The 25,382-nt window shown below is 36.8% G+C and overlaps 1 protein-coding gene across 1 annotated transcript in view; it reads right to left on the reverse strand.

The window, feature by feature from the left end:
• Positions 1-212: 212 nt before the first annotated feature.
• Positions 213-25,382, reverse strand: part of LOC102804725 (battenin-like) — a 44,752-nt gene continuing 19,582 nt past the window's right edge. Inside the window, exons 9-14 of the mRNA XM_085495901.1 lie at positions 22,323-22,449; positions 11,468-11,539; positions 6,472-6,527; positions 4,806-4,899; positions 1,445-1,585; positions 213-1,275 (exon numbers count right to left, since the gene is read on the reverse strand). Of these exons, the coding sequence (XP_085352027.1) occupies positions 1,159-1,275; positions 1,445-1,585; positions 4,806-4,899; positions 6,472-6,527; positions 11,468-11,539; positions 22,323-22,449 (607 nt within the window). The 3' untranslated portion in view covers positions 213-1,158. The remainder of the gene's footprint in view (positions 1,276-1,444; positions 1,586-4,805; positions 4,900-6,471; positions 6,528-11,467; positions 11,540-22,322; positions 22,450-25,382) is intronic.

Genomic DNA, 25,382 nt, shown 5'->3' on the forward strand with positions numbered 1-25,382 from the left:
CTGCACGAGACCGAATAAGACGCCAATTATATTGCAAAACAGGAATTTGTCGTATCTTTGTGTATTCTTGTACAAATCTGAGTCAAAATCATGGATATATCTCATTCTCATTGCGTATTTTCATCACCAATTTGCTTTCCATGTTCACATTATTTCATCTCGTATTCATGTTTTCATTATCATCCATTTGTAATAGTGAAAAAGAAGTAAACTGATATTAACTGTAGATCTTTATTCAGGAGCACAATGTTTGTCTTTGGGCATTGGCAAAATCAGCTAAGCCCACAGAGTAACAGGAAGTATCTACTATGAGTCTAGTGTCAGTATATCCCCTGTGTGTTCTTTGACAAGCATTTTTATATGTAGAATCATGTGACCTCATGATGTCACCACGATGCTCAGAATAAGTAAATGTGATTGGTTAGTATATTAAAACTTGCCAAATAAAGAAGGCTATACAGTCAAGGCATGCACAATACATTGGAATGTTATCTCATAGATTAATCAAAGAAGGACGCTGGTGTCCCACCTCAATATCCTAAATTTGCTGTCTGCTTGACATACAATCGGTCAGCAGCAAGGGAGCAGATATCACCAGTAACTCCAGCTGACCTCATATCCCTCTCAACTGCCTCCTTCCATCTTGTCAGGTGCCTTACTCTATTCTGCCGGCCGCCTACGTTTTCTGGATTCCAATCCACCTGGGCCCTAGGTAGTCTCTCTCGCCCCATACGACATACATGTTCGAACCATCAGAGTCGCCTTTGCCGCAATCGTGGGGAGACTGGTGGCTGTTGAGTTCTCTGCCTGATGGCTGAATTCCGTACTCGATGGAACCATCGTACTCCCAGGATCCTTCTGAGGCACTGATTGTCAAAGGCATGCAGCTTGTGTTCTTTCGTGAGGGTGGTAGCCCACGTCTCTGCTCCATACAGTAGTGTGGTGATTATCACAGCATTGTATACGCGAAGTTTAGCCTTCAGGCTGGTTTTACTTCTCCACACTTTACTCAACTGCGCGTATATACATGGCTAAACCAATTAGTAAAGAAGCAACATTTGAACCAATATCTGATAAATCCAAGTCATTTACTTGCACACTTAATCCAAGTAACTTAATAAATATAATGGTTATATTTAATTAATTAGGTAAAGACTTTTATAGACTACATAGATAATTATGCACACGAACAGAAATAAATGCAGATATAGCAACTCCTGTAGTATCAGCAACACTAGTAACACTCATTGAGAACTCTTTGTGTTCAGGTTTCACCTGGAAAACAAATCAAATCATGAAATCCCATTAAATCAGCAGATATACACAATTAGTGAAATATGTCATTGAAAATGTTTGTCGTAGGGATATCAACTTTATCCTCACATAACTTGTTTGCTTGCTAATCTTAAAATATATTGAGTGTATAACTGCATACATGACTTACTTCCTTACTAATCCTAAAGAATGTATTGACATATGCAGCACCTCCAAGTAAACCTTCATAGAATATAAGTCCAAATATTATCCATATACTCGGTAAAAAATGAAAGAAGATTTGTAGGAGCATCAGAGCAACATTGCCAAACTGTAGAGCAGAGCAAAACAACATAGGTGAGAACATAATTCAGAGTGAACATCAGTGCAACATTGACAAACTGTAGACAACATAGGTGAGAACATAATTCAGAGTGAACATCAGTGTAACATTGACAAACTGTAGACAACATAGGTGAAAACATGATTCAGAGTGAACATCAATGCAACATTGCCAAAGTGTAGACAACATAGGTGTAAATACGATTCAGAGTGAACATCAGTGCAACATTGCCAAACTATAGACAACATAGGTGAAAACATGATTCAGAGTGAACATCAATGCAACACTGCCAAACTGTAGACAACATAGGTGAAAACATGATTCAGAGTGAACATCAGTGCAACATTGACAAACTGTAGACAACATAGGTGTAAACATGATTCAGAGTGAACATCAATGCAACACTGCCAAACTGTAGACAACATAGGTGAAAACATGATTCAGAGTGAACATCAGTGCAACATTGACAAACTGTAGACAACATAGGTGTAAACATGATTCAGAGTGAACATCAGTGCAACATTGACAAACTGTAGACAACATAGGTGTAAACATGATTCAGAGTGAACATCAATGCAACACTGCCAAACTGTAGACAACATAGGTGAAAACATGATTTAGAGTGAACATCAGTGCAACACTGCCAAACTGTAGACAACATAGGTGTAAACATGATTTAGAGTGAACATCAATGCAACACTGCCAAACTGTAGACAACATAGGTGAAAACATGATACAGAATGAACATCAGTGCAACATTGCCAAACTGTAGACAACATACGTGTAAACATGGTTCAGAGTGAACATCAGTGCAACATTGACAAACTGTAGACAACATAGGTGAAAACATGATTTAGAGTGAACATCAGTGCAACATTGACAAACTGTAGACAACATAGGTGAAAACATGGTTCAGAGTGAACATCAGTGCAACATTGACAAACTGTAGACAACATAGGTGAAAACATGATTCAGAGTGAACATCAGTGCAACATTGACAAACTGTAGACAACATAGGTGTAAACAAGGTTCAGAGTGAACATCAGTGCAACATTGCCAAACTATAGACAACATAGGTGAAAACATGATTCAGAGTGAACATCAGTGCAACATTGACAAACTGTAGACAACATAGGTGTAAACAAGGTTCAGAGTGAACATCAGTGCAACACTGACAAACTATAGACAACATAGGTGAAAACATGATTCAGAGTGAACATCAGTGCAACATTGACAAACTGTAGACAACATAGGTGTAAACATGATTCAGAGTGAACATCAGTGCAACATTGACAAACTGTAGACAACATAGGTGTAAACATGATTCAGAGTGAACATCAGTGCAACATTGCCAAACTATAGACAACATAGGTGAAAACATGATTCAGAGTGAACATCAGTGCAACATTGACAAACTGTAGACAACATAGGTGTAAACATGGTTCAGAGTGAACATCAGTGCAACATTGACAAACTATAGACAACATAGGTGAAAACATGATTCAGAGTGAACATCAGTGCAACATTGACAAACTGTAGACAACATAGGTGAATACATGATTCAGAGTGAACATCAGTGCAACATTGACAAACTGTAGACAACATAGGTGTAAACAAGGTTCAGAGTGAACATCAGTGCAACATTGACAAACTGTAGACAACATAGGTGTAAACATGATTCAGAGTGAACATCAGTGCAACATTGACAAACTGTAGACAACATAGGTGTAAACATGATTCAGAGTGAACATCAGTGCAACATTGACAAACTGTAGACAACATAGGTGTAAACAAGGTTCAGAGTGAACATCAGTGCAACATTGACAAACTGTAGACAACATAGGTGTAAACATGATTCAGAGTGAACATCAGTGCAACATTGACAAACTGTAGACAACATAGGTGTAAACATGATTCAGAGTGAACATCAATGCAACACTGCCAAACTGTAGACAACATAGGTGAAAACATGATTCAGAGTGAACATCAGTGCAACATTGACAAACTGTAGACAACATAGATGTAAACATGATTCAGAGTGAACATCAATGCAACACTGCCAAACTGTAGACAACATAGGTGAAAACATGATTCAGAGTGAACATCAGTGCAACATTGACAAACTGTAGACAACATAGGTGTAAACATGATTCAGAGTGAACATCAATGCAACACTGCCAAACTGTAGACAACATAGGTGAAAACATGATTTAGAGTGAACATCAGTGCAACATTGACAAACTGTAGACAACATAGGTGAAAACATGATTCAGAGTGAACATCAGTGCAACATTGACAAACTGTAGACAACATAGGTGTAAACATGATTCAGAGTGAACATCAATGCAACACTGCCAAACTGTAGACAACATAGGTGAAAACATGATTTAGAGTGAACATCAATGCAACACTGCCAAACTGTAGACAACATAGGTGAAAACATGATTTAGAGTGAACATCAGTGCAACATTGACAAACTGTAGACAACATAGGTGAAAACATGATTCAGAGTGAACATCAGTGCAACATTGACAAACTGTAGACAACATAGGTGTAAACATGATTCAGAGTGAACATCAATGCAACACTGCCAAACTGTAGACAACATAGGTGTAAACATGATTTAGAGTGAACATCAATGCAACACTGCCAAACTGTAGACAACATAGGTGAAAACATGATTTAGAGTGAACATCAGTGCAACATTGACAAACTGTAGACAACATAGGTGAAAACATGATTCAGAGTGAACATCAGTGCAACATTGACAAACTGTAGACAACATAGGTGAAAGCATGATTCAGAGTGAACATCAGTGCAACATTGACAAACTGTAGACAACATAGGTGAAAACATGATTCAGAGTGAACATCAGTGCAACATTGACAAACTGTAGACAACATAGGTGTAAATATGATTCAGAGTAAAGTGCAGTGCAATGTTATTACAATGAATGTTCTGGTTTCTGCTGTACAATTAAGTCCCCAGTGGCTATTTTTAGTCATCAGTTCTAATTCAGATTATTCAAATTTGACTACAACAAACTATAATTGGGCTAAAATGAATTCTGAAATGTAAATTCTTTAGAAATAAAATAATCATTTATAAACAACATGTCAGAATCAGAAACAGTAACATAAGTGGAAACACATGTTGGCAAGCCTTGCGTAGAGCTAGATGATATAGAAGAATAATACTTTCAACAAACCTGTAAAATTGATAATATCCATATATTCTTAAATTGGACAAGATTGACAGATGACCTTGATATGAACACGCCAATCTGGTAATCTACTTGGTACCTGGTAAATATTAATAACAATAATTAATAACACACGGTAATATGTCATATATAGCAAACAAATTGAATTGTTGGTCAACGAAAAAAAATGTTGAGTTGCTGACTATGAAGCCAGTCTTGTTGATTACAAAGCCATTATTACTAATTACAAGGTCAGTAATGCTGATTACAGGGTCAGTATTACTAATTACAATGCTAGCATTGCTGATAACAAGAACAGCATTGCTGATTACAAGTCAGTATTACTAATTACAAGGCTAATAACAAGGTCAGTATTACTAAATAAGGTCAGTATTGCTGATTACAAGGTCAGTATTGCTGATTACAGGGTCAGTATTACTAATTACAAGGCTAATAACAAGGTCAGTATTACTAATTACAAGGTCAGTATTGCTGATTACAGGGTCAGTATTACTAAATACAAGGCTGGTAATGCTGAATATATGGTCAGTATTGCTGATTACAGGGTCAGTATTACTAATTACAAGGTCAGTATTGCTGATTACAGGGTCAGTATTGCTGATTACACAGCCAGTATAACCAATTACAAGGTCAGTGTTACTAATTACAAGGCCAGCATTCCTGTTTACAAGGTCAGTATTGCTGATTACAAGGTCAGTATTGCTGATTACAAGGTCAGTATTACTGATTACAAGGTCAGTATTACTAATACAAAGTATAGTATTACTTATTATAAGGTCAGTATTACTAATTACAAGGTCAGTATTGATAATTACGAGGCTAGTATTGCTGATTACAAGGTAAGCATTACTAAATACAAGACTAGTATTGCTGATAGAAAGTCTAGCATTGTTCATTACAAAGACAGCACTGCTAATTACAAGGTCAGTATCGATAATAACAAGGTCAGTATTGCTGATTACAAGGTCAGTATTGATTATTACAAGGTCAGTATTGCTGAATACATGGCCAGTATAACTAATTACAAGACTAGTATTACTGACACAAAGACTAGAATTGTTCATTATAAAGACAGTATTACTAATTACAAAGTCACTATTGCTGATTACAAGGTCAGTATTACTAATTACAAGGTCAGTATTGATGATTACAAGGTCAGTATTACTAATTACAAGGTCAGTATTGATAATTACATGGTCAGTATTGCTGATTACAAGGTCAGTATTGCTGATTACAAGGTCAGTATTGCTGATTACAAGGTCAGTATTGCTGATTACAAGACTAGTATTGCTGATTACAAGACTAGTATTACTGACACAAAGACTAGAATTGTTCATTATAAAGACAGTATTACTAATAACAAGATCACCATTGCTGTTTACAAGATCAGTATTGATAATTACAAGGTCAGTATTGATAATAACAAGGTCGGTATTCTGATTACAAGATCAGTATTGATAATTACAAGGTCAGTATTGATAATAACAAGGTCAGTATTGATAATAACAAGGTCGGTATTCTGATTACAAGGTCAGTACTGATAATTACAAGGTCAGTATTGATAATAACAAGGTCAGTATTGCTGATTACAAGGTCAGTATTACTAATTACAAGGTCAGTATTGCTGATACAAAGACTAGCATTGACTTACCATCTATACTGCTCAGAATGAGTCAACCAAATATCCTCAAAATAAACCAACTCAAACTAGAAAACAAAAACAATATCCTTATTGCATCAAATAATATGACAGAAAGCTGTTGCCTAATCCTGACAAATATGGATTATCAAAGTAAATTTCACAAATGCAGTAAATGAAATGCAGCATAGATACATCACATAGAACATAGCTATGAAGTAAATGAAATGCAGCATGAACACATCACATAGAACATAGCTATGAAGTAAATGAAATGCAGCATAGATACATCACATACAACATAACTATGAAGTAAATGAAATGCAGCATGAACACATCACATAGAACATAGCTATGAATTAAATGAAATGTAACATGGATACATCACATATAACATAGCTATGAAGTAAATGAAATGCAGCATGGACACATCACATAGAACATAGCTATGATGTAAATGAAATGCAGCATGAATACATTCCATAGAACATAGCTATGAAGTAAATGAAATGCAGCATAGATACATTCCATAGAACATAGCTATGAAGTAAATGAAATGCAGTATGGACACATCACATAGAACATAGCTATGAAGTAAATGAAATGCAGCATGGATACATTCCATAGAACACAGCTATAAAGTAAATGAAATGCAGCATAGATACATTCCATAGAACATAGCCATGAAGTAAATGAAATACAGCATGCATACATCACATAGAACATAGCTATGAAGTAAATGAATTGCAGCATAGGTACATTCCATAGAACATAGTCATGAAGTAAATGAAATGCAGCATAGATACATCACATAGAACATAGCTATGAAGTAAATGAAATGCAGCATAGATACATCACATAGAACATAGCTATGAAGTAAATGAAATGCAGCATAGATACATCACATAGAACATAGCTATGAAGTAAATGAAATGCAGCATAGATACATCACATAGAACATAGCTATGAAGTAAATGAATTGCAGCATAGATACATTCCATAGAACATAGCCATGAAGTAAATGAAATGCAGCATAGATACATCACATAGAACATAGCTATGAAGTAAATGAAATGCAGCATAGATACATCACATAGAACATAGCTATGAAGTAAATGAAATGCAGCATAGATACATCACATAGAACACAGCTATGAAGTAAATGAAATGCAGCATAGATGCATCACATAGAACATAGCTATGAAGTAAATGAAATGCAGCATAGATACATCACATAGAACATAGCTATGAAGTAAATGAAATGCAGCATAGATGCATTCCATAGAACATAGCTATGAAGTAAATGAAATGCAGCATAGATACATCACATACAACATAGCTATGAAGTAAATGAAATGCAGCATAGATACATCACATAGAACATAGCTATGAAGTAAATGAAATGCAGCATAGATACATCACATAGAACATAGCTATGAAGTAAATGAAATGCAGCATAGATACATCACATACAACATAGCTATGAAGTAAATGAAATGCAGCATAGATACATCACATAGAACATAGCTATGAAGTAAATGAAATGCAGCATAGATACATCACATACAACATAGCTATGAAGTAAATGAAATGCAGCATGGACACATCACATACAACATAGCTATGAAGTAAATGAAATGCAGCATGGATACATTCCATAGAACATAGCTATGAAGTAAATGAAATGCAGCATAGATGCATCACATAGAACATAGCTATGAAGTAAATGAAATGCAGCATAGATACATCACATAGAACATAGCTATGAAGTAAATGAAATGCAGCATAGATACATCACATAGAACATAGCTATGAAGTAAATGAAATGCAGCATAGATGCATCACATAGAACATAGCTATGAAGTAAATGAAATGCAGCATAGATACATTCCATAGAACATAGCTATGAAGTAAATGAAATGCAGCATAGATACATCACATAGAACATAGCTATGAAGTAAATGAAATGCAGCATAGATGCATTCCATAGAACATAGCTATGAAGTAAATGAAATGCAGCATAGATGCATCACATAGAACATAGCTATGAAGTAAATGAAATGCAGCATAGATACATTCCATAGAACATAGCTATGAAGTAAATGAAATGCAGCATAGATACATCACATAGAACATAGCTATGAAGTAAATGAAATGCAGCATAGATGCATTCCATAGAACATAGCTATGAAGTAAATGAAATGCAGCATAGATACATCACATACAACATAGCTATGAAGTAAATGAAATGCAGCATAGATGCAACACATAGAACATAGCTATGAAGTAAATGAAATGCAGCATAGATACATTCCATAGAACATAGCTATGAAGTAAATGAAATGCAGCATAGATACATCACATAGAACATAGCTATGAAGTAAATGAAATGCAGCATAGATGCATTCCATAGAACATAGCTATGAAGTAAATGAAATGCAGCATGGATACATCACATAGAACATAGCTATGAAGTAAATGAAATGCAGCATAGATACATCACAAAGATCATAGCTATGAAGTAAATGAAATGCAGCATAGATGCATCACATAGAACATAGCTATGAAGTAAATGAAATGCAGCATAGATACATTCCATAGAACATAGCTATGAAGTAAATGAAATGCAGCATAGATACATCACATAGAACATAGCTATGAAGTAAATGAAATGCAGCATAGATGCATTCCATAGAACATAGCTATGAAGTAAATGAAATGCAGCATGGATACTCACAAAGATCATAGCTATAACATTGACCAGTTATGCTAATCATAACTTAACATGACCAATCCCACTCTCCGTCGACATTGCCTTTTCTATAAAAAAAACTTACAATTGTTGAATGAAGTATTAATCAATAATTTCAACTCCTTCTTTGGATATTACAAATATTAGGCATTACTCTAATCAAGCTTTGAACCACATAGACCATACTAGAAACCACATAGACCATACTTGAAATCACATAGACCATACTAGCAACCACATATACCATACTAGCAACCACATAGACCATACTAGCAACCACATAGACCATACTAGAAACCACATAGACCATACTAGAAACCACATAGACCATACTAGAAACCACATAGACCATACTAGAAACCACATAGACCATACTAGCAACCACATAGACCATACTAGCAACCACATAGACCATACTCACAACCACATAGACCATACTAGAAACCACATAGACCATACTCACAACCACATAGACCATACTAGCAACCACATAGACCATACTAGCAACCACATAGACCATATTAGCAACCACATAGACCATATTAGCAACCACATAGACCATACTAACAACAACATAGACCAAACTGGCAACAACATAGACCATGATAGCAACCACATAGACCATACTAGAAACCACATAGACCATACTAGCAACCACATATACCATACTGGCAACCATATAGACCAAACTGGCAACATCATAAACCAAACCGGCAACAACATAGACCATACTAACAACCACATAGACCATACTAGCAACCACATAGACCATACTAGCAACCACATAGACCATACTAGCAACCACATAGACCATACTCACAACCACATAGACCATACTAGCAACCACATAGACCATACTCACAACCACATAGACCATACTAGCAACCACATAGATCATACTAGCAACCACATACATAGACCATATTAGCAACCACATAGACCATATTAGCAACCACATAGACCATACTAACAACAACATAGACCAAACTGGCAACAACATAGACCATGATAGCAACCACATAGACCATACTAGAAACCACATAGACCATACTAGCAACCACATATACCATACTGGCAACCATATAGACCAAACTGGCAACATCATAAACCAAACCGACAACAACATAGACCATACTAACAACCACATAGACCATACTAGCAACCACATAGACCATACTAGCAACCACATAGACCATACTAGCAACCACATAGACCATACTAGCAACCACATAGACAATACTCACAACCACATAGACCATACTAGCAACCACATAGACCATACTAACAACCACATAGACCATACTAGCAACCACATAGACCATACTAGCAACCACATAGACCATACTAGCAACCACATAGACCATACTAGCAACCACATAGACCATACTAGCAACCACATAGACAATACTCACAACCACATAGACCATACTAGCAACCACATAGACCATACTAACAACCACATAGACCATACTAGCAACCACATAGACAATACTCACAACCACATAGACCATACTAGCAACCACATAGACTATACTAACAACCACATAGACCATACTAGCAACCACATAGACCATATTAGCAACCACATAGACCATACTAACAACAACATAGACCATGATAGCAACCACATAGACCATACTAGAAACCACATAGACCATACTAGCAACCACATAGACCATACTAGCAACCACATAGACCACACCAGCAACCACATAGACCATATTAACAGCCACATAGACTGTGACAGTAACAACATAGACCATACTAACAACAACATAGACCATGATAGCAACCACATATACTATACTAGCAACCACATTGACCATACTAGCAACAACATAGACCATACTAGCAGCCACATAGACCATACTAGCAGCCACATAGACCATGATAGCAACCACATAGACCATACTAGCAACAACATAGACCATACTAGCAGCCACATAGACCATACTAGCAGCCACATAGACCATGATAGCAACCACATAGACCATACTAGCAACCACATAGACCATACTAGCAACCACATAGACCATACTAGCAACAACATAGACCATACTAGAAACCACATAGACCATATTAGCAACCACATAGACCATACTAGCAGCCAAATAGACCATACTAGCAGCCACATAGACCATGATAGCAACAACATAGACCATACTAGCAACCACATAGACCATACTAGCAACCACACAGACCAAACTGGCAACAACATAGACCATACTAGCAACAGCATATATATCATATACTTACCAAGCCTTGATTTATGAAATACTCAGCCACATAAACTAACATCAAAGGCAACATGTATTTTAGTAATAGTTTCTGAAATTTAATAGAAATATTTAACAATAGTTACAAAAGATATTATGCGAATATGTACTTGATAACCCTTCGCTATATGGCATATAATCTGGGTTATAGAACAAGACCGGAGACTTCGCTATATGGCATATAATCTGGATTATAGAACAAGACTAGAGACTTTGATATATGGCATATAATCTGGGTTATGGAACAAGACCGGAGACTTCGCTATATGGCATATAATCTGGATTATAGAACAAGACTAGAGACTTTGATATATGGCATATATTCTAGGTTATAGAACAAGACCAGAGATTTCGCTATATGGCATATAATCTGGATTATAGAACAAGACCGGAGACTTCGCTATATGGCATATAATCTGGGTTATAGAACAAGACCAGAGACTTTGCTATATGGCATATAATCTAGGTTATAGAACAAGACCAGAGACTTTGCTATATGACATATAATCTGGGTTATAGAACAAGACCAGAGACTTCGCTATATGGCATATAATCTGGGTTATAGAACAAGACCAGAGACTTTGCTATATGACATATAATCTGGGTTATAGAACAAGACCAGAGACTTCGCTATATGGCCTATAATCTGGGTTATAGAACAAGACCAGAGACTTTGCTATATGGCATATAATCTGGGTTATAGAACAAGACCAGAGACTTTGCTATATGACATATAATCTGGGTTATAGAACAAGACCAGAGACTTCGCTATATGACATATAATCTGGGTTATAGAACAAGACCAGAGACTTCGCTATATGGCATATAATCTGGGTTATAGAACAAGACCAGAGACTTCGCTATATGGCCTATAATCTGGGTTATAGAACAAGACCAGAGACTTTGCTATATGGCATATAATCTGGGTTATAGAACAAGACCGGAGACTTCGCTATATGGCATATAATCTGGGTTATAGAACAAGACCATAGACTTCGCTATATGGCATATAATCTGGGTTATAGAACAAGACCAGAGACTTCACTATATGACATATAATCTGGGTTATAGAACAAGACCAGAGACTTTGCTATATGGCATATAATCTGGGTTATAGAACAAGACCAGAGACTTTGCTATATGGCATATATTCTAGGTTATAGAACAAGACCAGAGACTTTGCTATATGGCATATAATCAGGGTTATAGAACAAGACCAGAGACTTCGCTATATGGCATATAATCTGGGTTATAGAACAAGACCAGAGACTTCGCTATATGGCATATAATCTGGGTTATAGAACAAGACCAGAGACTTTGCTATATGGCATATAATCTGGGTTATAGAACAAGACCAGAGACTTTGCTATATGGCATATAATCTGGGTTATAGAACAAGACCAGAGACTTTGCTATATGGCATATAATCTGGGTTATAGAACAAGACCAGAGACTTTGCTATATGGCATATAATCTGGGTTATAGAACAAGACCAGAAACTTTGCTATATGGCATATAATCTGGGTTATAGAACAAGACCAGAGACTTTGCTATATGGCATATAATCTGGGTTATAGAACAAGACCAGAGACTTTGCTATATGGCCTATAATCTGGGTTATAGAACAAGACCGGAGACTTTGCTATATGGCATATAATCTGGGTTATAGAACAAGACCAGAGACTTTGCTATATGGCATATAATCTGGGTTATAGAACAAGACCAGAGACTTTGCTATATGGCATATAATCTGGGTTATAGAACAAGACCAGAGACTTTGCTATATGGCATATAATCTGGGTTATAGAACAAGACCAGAGACTTTGCTATATGGCATATAATCTGGGTTATAGAACAAGACCAGAGACTTCGCTATATGGCCTATAATCTGGGTTATAGAACAAGACCAAAGACTTTGCTATATGGCATATAATCTGGGTTATAGAACAAGACCAGAGACTTTGCTATATGGCATATAATCTGGGTTATAGAACAAGACCAGAGACTTTGCTATATGGCATATAATCTGGGTTATAGAACAAGACCAGAGACTTCGCTATATGGCCTATAATCTGGGTTATAGAACAAGACCAGAGACTTTGCTATATGGCATATAATCTGGGTTATAGAACAAGACCAGAGACTTTGCTATATGACATATAATCTGGGTTATAGAACAAGACCAGAGACTTCGCTATATGACATATAATTTGGGTTATAGAACAAGACCAGAGACTTCGCTATATGGCATATAATCTGGGTTATAGAACAAGACCAGAGACTTCGCTATATGGCCTATAATCTGGGTTATAGAACAAGACCAAAGACTTTGCTATATGGCATATAATCTGGGTTATAGAACAAGACCGGAGACTTCGCTATATGGCATATAATCTGGGTTATAGAACAAGACCATAGACTTCGCTATATGGCATATAATCTGGGTTATAGAACAAGACCAGAGACTTCACTATATGACATATAATCTGGGTTATAGAACAAGACCAGAGACTTTGCTATATGGCATATAATCTGGGTTATAGAACAAGACCAGAGACTTTGCTATATGGCATATATTCTAGGTTATAGAACAAGACCAGAGACTTTGCTATATGGCATATAATCAGGGTTATAGAACAAGACCAGAGACTTCGCTATATGGCATATAATCTGGGTTATAGAACAAGACCAGAGACTTTGCTATATGACATATAATCTGGGTTATAGAACAAGACCAGAGACTTCGCTATATGGCATATAATCTGGGTTATAGAACAAGACCAGAGACTTTGCTATATGACATATAATCTGGGTTATAGAACAAGACCAGAGACTTCGCTATATGGCCTATAATCTGGGTTATAGAACAAGACCAGAGACTTTGCTATATGGCATATAATCTGGGTTATAGAACAAGACCAGAGACTTTGCTATATGACATATAATCTGGGTTATAGAACAAGACCAGAGACTTCGCTATATGACATATAATCTGGGTTATAGAACAAGACCAGAGACTTCGCTATATGGCATATAATCTGGGTTATAGAACAAGACCAGAGACTTCGCTATATGGCCTATAATCTGGGTTATAGAACAAGACCAGAGACTTTGCTATATGGCATATAATCTGGGTTATAGAACAAGACCGGAGACTTCGCTATATGGCATATAATCTGGGTTATAGAACAAGACCATAGACTTCGCTATATGGCATATAATCTGGGTTATAGAACAAGACCAGAGACTTCACTATATGACATATAATCTGGGTTATAGAACAAGACCAGAGACTTTGCTATATGGCATATAATCTGGGTTATAGAACAAGACCAGAGACTTTGCTATATGGCATATATTCTAGGTTATAGAACAAGACCAGAGACTTCGCTATATGGCATATAATCTGGGTTATAGAACAAGACCAGAGACTTCGCTATATGGCATATAATCTGGGTTATAGAACAAGACCAGAGACTTTGCTATATGGCATATAATCTGGGTTATAGAACAAGACCAGAGACTTTGCTATATGGCATATAATCTGGGTTATAGAACAAGACCAGAGACTTTGCTATATGGCATATAATCTGGGTTATAGAACAAGACCAGAGACTTTGCTATATGGCATATAATCTGGGTTATAGAACAAGACCAGAAACTTTGCTATATGGCATATAATCTGGGTTATAGAACAAGACCAGAGACTTTGCTATATGGCATATAATCTGGGTTATAGAACAAGACCAGAGACTTTGCTATATGGCCTATAATCTGGGTTATAGAACAAGACCGGAGACTTTGCTATATGGCATATAATCTGGGTTATAGAACAAGACCGGAGACTTTGCTATATGGCATATAATCTGGGTTATAGAACAAGACCAGAGACTTTGCTATATGGCATATAATCTGGGTTATAGAACAAGACCAGAGACTTTGCTATATGGCATATAATCTGGGTTATAGAACAAGACCAGAGACTTTGCTATATGGCATATAATCTGGGTTATAGAACAAGACCAGAGACTTCGCTATATGGCCTATAATCTGGGTTATAGAACAAGACCAAAGACTTTGCTATATGGCATATAATCTGGGTTATAGAACAAGACCAGAGACTTTGCTATATGGCATATAATCTGGGTTATAGAACAAGACCAGAGACTTTGCTATATGGCATATAATCAGGGTTATAGAACAAGACCAGAGACTTCGCTATATGGCATATAATCTGGGTTATAGAACAAGACCAGAGACTTTGCTATATGACATATAATCTGGGTTATAGAACAAGACCAGAGACTTCGCTATATGGCATATAATCTGGGTTATAGAACAAGACCAGAGACTTTGCTATATGACATATAATCTGGGTTATAGAACAAGACCAGAGACTTCGCTATATGGCCTATAATCTGGGTTATAGAACAAGACCAGAGACTTTGCTATATGGCATATAATCTGGGTTATAGAACAAGACCAGAGACTTTGCTATATGACATATAATCTGGGTTATAGAACAAGACCAGAGACTTCGCTATATGACATATAATCTGGGTTATAGAACAAGACCAGAGACTTCGCTATATGGCATATAATCTGGGTTATAGAACAAGACCAGAGACTTCGCTATATGGCCTATAATCTGGGTTATAGAACAAGACCAGAGACTTTGCTATATGGCATATAATCTGGGTTATAGAACAAGACCGGAGACTTCGCTATATGGCATATAATCTGGGTTATAGAACAAGACCATAGACTTCGCTATATGGCATATAATCTGGGTTATAGAACAAGACCAGAGACTTCACTATATGACATATAATCTGGGTTATAGAACAAGACCAGAGACTTTGCTATATGGCATATAATCTGGGTTATAGAACAAGACCAGAGACTTTGCTATATGGCATATATTCTAGGTTATAGAACAAGACCAGAGACTTTGCTATATGGCATATAATCAGGGTTATAGAACAAGACCAGAGACTTCGCTATATGGCATATAATCTGGGTTATAGAACAAGACCAGAGACTTCGCTATATGGCATATAATCTGGGTTATAGAACAAGACCAGAGACTTTGCTATATGGCATATAATCTGGGTTATAGAACAAGACCAGAGACTTTGCTATATGGCATATAATCTGGGTTATAGAACAAGACCAGAGACTTTGCTATATGGCATATAATCTGGGTTATAGAACAAGACCAGAGACTTTGCTATATGGCATATAATCTGGGTTATAGAACAAGACCAGAAACTTTGCTATATGGCATATAATCTGGGTTATAGAACAAGACCAGAGACTTTGCTATATGGCATATAATCTGGGTTATAGAACAAGACCAGAGACTTTGCTATATGGCCTATAATCTGGGTTATAGAACAAGACCGGAGACTTTGCTATATGGCATATAATCTGGGTTATAGAACAAGACCAGAGACTTTGCTATATGGCATATAATCTGGGTTATAGAACAAGACCAGAGACTTTGCTATATGGCATATAATCTGGGTTATAGAACAAGACCAGAGACTTTGCTATATGGCATATAATCTGGGTTATAGAACAAGACCAGAGACTTTGCTATATGGCATATAATCTGGGTTATAGAACAAGACCAGAGACTTCGCTATATGGCCTATAATCTGGGTTATAGAACAAGACCAAAGACTTTGCTATATGGCATATAATCTGGGTTATAGAACAAGACCAGAGACTTTGCTATATGGCATATAATCTGGGTTATAGAACAAGACCAGAGACTTTGCTATATGGCATATAATCTGGGTTATAGAACAAGACCAGAGACTTCGCTATATGGCCTATAATCTGGGTTATAGAACAAGACCAGAGACTTTGCTATATGGCATATAATCTGGGTTATAGAACAAGACCAGAGACTTTGCTATATGACATATAATCTGGGTTATAGAACAAGACCAGAGACTTCGCTATATGACATATAATTTGGGTTATAGAACAAGACCAGAGACTTCGCTATATGGCATATAATCTGGGTTATAGAACAAGACCAGAGACTTCGCTATATGGCCTATAATCTGGGTTATAGAACAAGACCAAAGACTTTGCTATATGGCATATAATCTGGGTTATAGAACAAGACCGGAGACTTCGCTATATGGCATATAATCTGGGTTATAGAACAAGACCATAGACTTCGCTATATGGCATATAATCTGGGTTATAGAACAAGACCAGAGACTTCACTATATGACATATAATCTGGGTTATAGAACAAGACCAGAGACTTTGCTATATGGCATATAATCTGGGTTATAGAACAAGACCAGAGACTTTGCTATATGGCATATATTCTAGGTTATAGAACAAGACCAGAGACTTTGCTATATGGCATATAATCAGGGTTATAGAACAAGACCAGAGACTTCGCTATATGGCATATAATCTGGGTTACAGAACAAGACCAGAGACTTCGCAATATGGCATATAATCTGGGTTATAGAACAAGACCAGAGACTTTGCTATATGGCATATAATCTGGGTTATAGAACAAGACCAGAGACTTTGCTATATGGCATATAATCTGGGTTATAGAACAAGACCAGAGACTTTGCTATATGGCATATAATCTGGGTTATAGAACAAGACCAGAGACTTTGCTATATGGCATATAATCTGGGTTATAGAACAAGACCAGAGACTTTGCTATATGGCATATAATCTGGGTTATAGAACAAGACCAGAGACTTTGCTATATGGCATATAATCTGGGTTATAGAACAAGACCAGAGACTTTGCTATATGGCCTATAATCTGGGTTATAGAACAAGACCGGAGACTTTGCTATATGGCATATAATCTGGGTTATAGAACAAGACCAGAGTCTTTGCTATATGGCATATAATCTGGGTTATAGAACAAGACCAGAGACTTTGCTATATGGCATATAATCTGGGTTATAGAACAAGACCAGAGACTTTGCTATATGGCATATAATCTGGGTTATAGAACAAGACCAGAGACTTTGCTATATGGCATATAATCTGGGTTATAGAACAAGACCAGAGACTTTGCTATATGGCATATAATCTGGGTTATAGAACAAGACCAGAGACTTTGCTATATGGCATATAATCTGGGTTATAGAACAAGACCAGAGACTTTGCTATATGACATATAATCTGGGTTATAGAACAAGACCAGAGACTTTGCTATATGGCATATAATCTGGGTTATAGAACAAGACCAGAGACTTTGCTATATGGCATATAATCTGGGTTATAGAACAAGACCAGAGACTTTGCTATATGACATATAATCTGGGTTATAGAACAAGACCAGAGACTTTGCTATATGGCATATAATCTGGGTTATAGAACAAGACCAGAGACTTTGCTATATGGCATATAATCTGGGTTATAGAACAAGACCAGAGACTTTGCTATATGGCATATAATCTGGGTTATAGAACAAGACCAGAGACTTTGCTATATGGCATATAATCTGGGTTATAGAACAAGACCAGAGACTTTGCTATATGGCATATAATCTGGGTTATAGAACAAGACCAGAGACTTTGCTATATGGCATATAATCTGGGTTATAGAACAAGACCAGAGACTTTGCTATATGGCATATAATCTGGGTTATAGAACAAGACCAGAGACTTCGCTATATGGCCTATAATCTGGGTTATAGAACAAGACCAGAGACTTTGCTATATGGCATATAATCTGGGTTATAGAACAAGACCAGAGACTTCGCTATATGGCCTATAATCTGGGTTATAGAACAAGACCAGAGACTTTGCTATATGGCATATAATCTGGGTTATAGAACAAGACCAGAGACTTTGCTATATGGCATATAATCTGGGTTATAGAACAAGACCAGAGACTTTGCTATATGGCATATAATCTGGGTTATAGAACAAGACCAGAGACTTCGCTATATGGCCTATAATCTGGGTTATAGAACAAGACCAGAGACTTTGCTATATGGCATATAATCTGGGTTATAGAACAAGACCAGAGACTTTGCTATATGACATATAATCTGGGTTATAGAACAAGACCAGAGACTTCGCTATATGACATATAATCTGGGTTATAGAACAAGACCAGAGACTTCGCTATATGGCATATAATCTGGGTTATAGAACAAGACCAGAGACTTCGCTATATGGCCTATAATCTGGGTTATAGAACAAGACCAAAGACTTTGCTATATGGCATATAATCTGGGTTATAGAACAAGACCGGAGACTTCGCTATATGGCATATAATCTGGGTTATAGAACAAGACCATAGACTTCGCTATATGGCATATAATCTGGGTTATAGAACAAGACCAGAGACTTCACTATATGACATATAATCTGGGTTATAGAACAAGACCAGAGACTTTGCTATATGGCATATAATCTGGGTTATAGAACAAGACCAGAGACTTTGCTATATGGCATATATTCTAGGTTATAGAACAAGACCAGAGACTTTGCTATATGGCATATAATCAGGGTTATAGAACAAGACCAGAGACTTCGCTATATGGCATATAATCTGGGTTACAGAACAAGACCAGAGACTTCGCTATATGGCATATAATCTGGGTTATAGAACAAGACCAGAGACTTTGCTATATGGCATATAATCTGGGTTATAGAACAAGACCAGAGACTTTGCTATATGGCATATAATCTGGGTTATAGAACAAGACCAGAGACTTTGCTATATGGCATATAATCTGGGTTATAGAACAAGACCAGAGACTTTGCTATATGGCATATAATCTGGGTTATAGAACAAGACCAGAGACTTTGCTATATGGCATATAATCTGGGTTATAGAACAAGACCAGAGACTTTGCTATATGGCATATAATCTGGGTTATAGAACAAGACCAGAGACTTTGCTATATGGCCTATAATCTGGGTTATAGAACAAGACCGGAGACTTTGCTATATGGCATATAATCTGGGTTATAGAACAAGACCAGAGACTTTGCTATATGGCATATAATCTGGGTTATAGAACAAGACCAGAGACTTTGCTATATGGCATATAATCTGGGTTATAGAACAAGACCAGAGACTTTGCTATATGGCATATAATCTGGGTTATAGAACAAGACCAGAGACTTTGCTATATGGCATATAATCTGGGTTATAGAACAAGACCAGAGACTTTGCTATATGGCATATAATCTGGGTTATAGAACAAGACCAGAGACTTTGCTATATGACATATAATCTGGGTTATAGAACAAGACCAGAGACTTTGCTATATGGCATATAATCTGGGTTATAGAACAAGACCAGAGACTTTGCTATATGGCATATAATCTGGGTTATAGAACAAGACCAGAGACTTTGCTATATGACATATAATCTGGGTTATAGAACAAGACCAGAGACTTTGCTATATGGCATATAATCTGGGTTATAGAACAAGACCAGAGACTTTGCTATATGGCATATAATCTGGGTTATAGAACAAGACCAGAGACTTTGCTATATGGCATATAATCTGGGTTATAGAACAAGACCAGAGACTTTGCTATATGGCATATAATCTGGGTTATAGAACAAGACCAGAGACTTTGCTATATGGCATATAATCTGGGTTATAGAACAAGACCAGAGACTTCGCTATATGGCCTATAATCTGGGTTATAGAACAAGACCAGAGACTTTGCTATATGGCATATAATCTGGGTTATAGAACAAGACCAGAGACTTTGCTATATGGCATATAATCTGGGTTATAGAACAAGACCAGAGACTTTGCTATATGGCATATAATCTGGGTTATAGAACAAGACCAGAGACTTTGCTATATGGCATATAATCTGGGTTATAGAACAAGACCAGAGACTTCGCTATATGGCCTATAATCTGGGTTATAGAACAAGACCAGAGACTTTGCTATATGGCATATAATCTGGGTTATAGAACAAGACCAGAGACTTTGCTATATGGCCTATAATCTGGGTTATAGAACAAGACCAGAGACTTTGCTATATGGCATATAATCTGGGTTATAGAACAAGACCAGAGACTTTGCTATATGGCATATAATCTGGGTTATAGAACAAGACCAGAGACTTTGCTATATGGCATATAATCTGGGTTATAGAACAAGACCAGAGACTTTGCTATATGGCATATAATCTGGGTTATAGAACAAGACCAGAGACTCATTGACCTTAACTCTGTATGTGTAAACTTTGAATGTGATCAGTCAGTGCAGGCAAGTCAAACATACATACAGACAGTACAGTACAGACCCAAAAGTGGATACATGTGAATACAGAGATCAAAACACAAGTCCCTGCTTTTAACGCTGTTTGAACAGCTACTAAAAAATTGTACTCTGAAATTAATATGAGGTTATTACGAGAATACCTCAAAGTATGCATGGAGACAGTACAGCAAGAGTATTGACCGATGTACAACGGAGGTTGATGCGACGGCGTACTGTTTTCGTGCATACTTTAAGGTATTCTCGTAATAACCTTAATACTATACATCTTTTCCTTCCAAGGATCCACCATGGGAATGCTGAAATCTAAAATCCAGAATCAGCAAACTTCTTTGTGTGGAGTCTGGTAAAACATTAATTTGTTAACCTTTGGTTACCTTGAAATGTAAATTTGTTGACTTTGAAATGTTAATTTGTTTACCTTAAAACAATAATTTGTTTACCTTGAAAATTTTAATTTGTTTACCTTAAAACTATAATTTGTTTACCTTGAAATGTTAATTTGTTTACCTTGAAATGTTAATTTGTTCACTTTGAAATGTTAATTTGTTCACTTTAAAATAATAATTTGTTTACCTTGACAACTTTCATTTTTTCTGTGAATGTAAATGTAGGTGTTATCGTCCCTTCCATTAAAGGTTGGACATCTTCCTGATTGGCAGACCTAACATTACTTGGATGTCTTGTCAGTAAACCCCAATAACTGAAATGGAAAAACTAAATACTAACCAGGGGTGGATATAAACCATTATATACAGACATATATGAAACACAGATATCTACTTATATCGGTATTGCTATTTACACACTTATTATATATAAATAAGCTTTACTTCACTAAAAACCAAAAAAGAAATGTCAAATTTTTTTAAAGATGTACCTAATAAAGCAATTCTATTCTATATAGATCCCATGTCAGGACAGACATATATACATGTACACTCCATATCAGAACAGTCATATATTGTTGTATGTTTATTGAACATAGATAATGTAATTCAATGCATTATTTCGTGCCAAATATAATATACTATACTATACTATACTATATACGCCCCCATGTCAGAACAGTCATATATACACCCCATGTCAGGACAGTCATATATACATCCCATGTCAGAACAGTCATATAAACACCTCATGTCAGGACAGTCATATAAACACCTCATGTCAGGACAGTTATATAAACACCTCATGTCAGAACAGTCATATATACACCCCATGTCAGAACAGTCATATAAACACCCCATGTCAGGACAGTCATATAAAAAACCCATGTCAGGACAGTCATATATACACCCCATGTCAGGACAGTCATATATACACCCCATGTCAGGACAGAAATATATACACCCCATGTCAGGACAGTCATATATATATACACCCCCATGTCAGGACAGTCATATATATACACCCCATGTCAGGAAAGTCATATATACACCGCATGTCAGGACAGTCATATATACACCCCATGTCAGGACAGACATACATACACCCCATGTCAGGACAGTCATATATACACCCCATGTCAGGACAGTCATATATACACCCCCATGTCAGAACAGTCATATATACACCCCCATGTCAGGACAGTCATATATACACCCCCATGTCAGGACAGTCATATATACACCCCATGTCAGGAAAGTCATATATACACCCCATGTCAGGACAGACATATATACACCCCATGTCAGGAAAGTCATATATACACCCCCATGTCAGGACAGTCATATATACACCCCCATGTCAGGACAGTCATATATACACCCCATGTCAGGACAGTCATATATACACCCCCATGTCAGGACAGTCATATATACACCCCATGTCAGGACAGTCATATATACACCCCATGTCAGACATTTAAAGTGCCTGTGCAATGCCCACCCACACGCTTCCCATTTTAGATCTGTGCCCCACTGAAGTGGGCAATTATTGATTTTTTTGCTGAAAATGATTACTCGTATCCAAGTAAATTTGAGATATTTCCCGTGCTGTAGCCACGCCCACCTATCCTGAAACGGTCGACTGTTTCCGGATTTCCGACTCTCGCCGAAAGTGCGCCACCAAATGCAAAAATATGAGAGGAAGCCATACCCCTGGGCCGTACTTTTATATCACTGTGTCATTCAACGTACAACTGTACTTTTAAATGATATACATTTTTTAATCGGCGTTTCTTTTGTCTATTTTATTTTATTTTTGAGAGAGCAAATTTTTAGAAGTTGTTTTCACAACAAACTTTTATGATGGTTAAACGTTGTGTTGTGGGCGGTTGCAGTAATGCGTATAGTCATAGTGTAAGTATTTCCACGTTTCCAATCGATTTGAAGGTGCGAAATCGGTGGACGAAAGCCACGAAAATAACGAGAAAAGGTTGGGGTGGACTTCCTCGTAACAGCGTCATATGAAGTGTCCACTTCACCTCAGATTCTTTTTTTTTTTTGGAAAAACTGTCCTTGTCCATGACAAAACAACTAGGTTTTAACGAGAAATGCCGACAATACAAAACGTTTTTGAAAAAATAGATTCCGGACCAGCCCATGATCACTGAGACTGATTTCAGAAGGAAGAGAGACGTCGAGTATGTGTTTCAAATGATTTGATTTTTTTGCGATCCTGATTATCGCTTTATAGAGACCACCTGTGTTATGTAAAAAGGTAGCAGTAATTTTGATAATGACACGAAAACGAAGCGTCGGACAAACAGGAAATTACGCAGCTCTCAGGCTGTTTTCATTTTCGCAGGCTAAAAGTGTCTGAATTGTTTGGTTATTGGTGTTGAATGTCGAATTCACACCTTTGTTGCCTTTACTTGCAGCTTGATGGCGTAATAATTTACGGAATAAAAATCCGGGCTTGAGCTGTCAATGTATTTTTTTAATATGATGTCATAATCATGAAAATCACGCTAAATCCACTCTGAATTTGTATGTATGTGAGTCGCTCTCAATAATTTTTGTTATCCAATTAAACGCCGCCATTCACGCACTTGTCCCCCTCATGACCCGATGCGTTCACCCATTACAATGCGGCAGTCATTTATTCAGTAACTGTGTTTTGTCATTTTTTTAAAATTATTTCTCTATTTTATAAATCAATAGTGTCTAGTAACCTGCTAAATAACAAGACGATTCAGCCGTCAAATTCGATTTTGTCCAATGCCGGAGTCCAGCGACAGTGTACAAACGTGCTCCGGTGACGGTGACGACCACGGTGACTAGCGACACCAGACCGGACATATTTCGCATCTGACTCAACCCCATGCAACAAACTTGATACTATGTGTTCATTATGGTCCATTCTTCCTCGACGAACAAGTACATAAGTGGCAATTTAGTCAAAGACGAGAAAACAGCACAAGAAATTTGCCTTATTTACACGTATCGGCAATGCAAGCTGCCCAGCGACTTCCCCTTCTGACGTCACAAGGGGAATTTCTGTATGCAATGAGAAGCTAATGAGGAGCCTCGTTTTAAAATACACAAAAATAAAGTTTCCGTAGACTGAGTTAAAAACACATTTTTTCACTTAAAAAAATTATTTATGCTTAGAAACATAAAAAATAATAATATTTATGTATCAATTGATAATTTTAGGCGTGAAAATAGCAGCCATTTCACAGGCACTAAA

The sequence above is a fragment of the Saccoglossus kowalevskii genome, chromosome 22 (assembly GCF_978046115.1).
Source record: "Saccoglossus kowalevskii chromosome 22, keSacKowa6.1, whole genome shotgun sequence".
NCBI classification, from domain to species: Eukaryota; Metazoa; Hemichordata; class Enteropneusta; family Harrimaniidae; genus Saccoglossus; species Saccoglossus kowalevskii.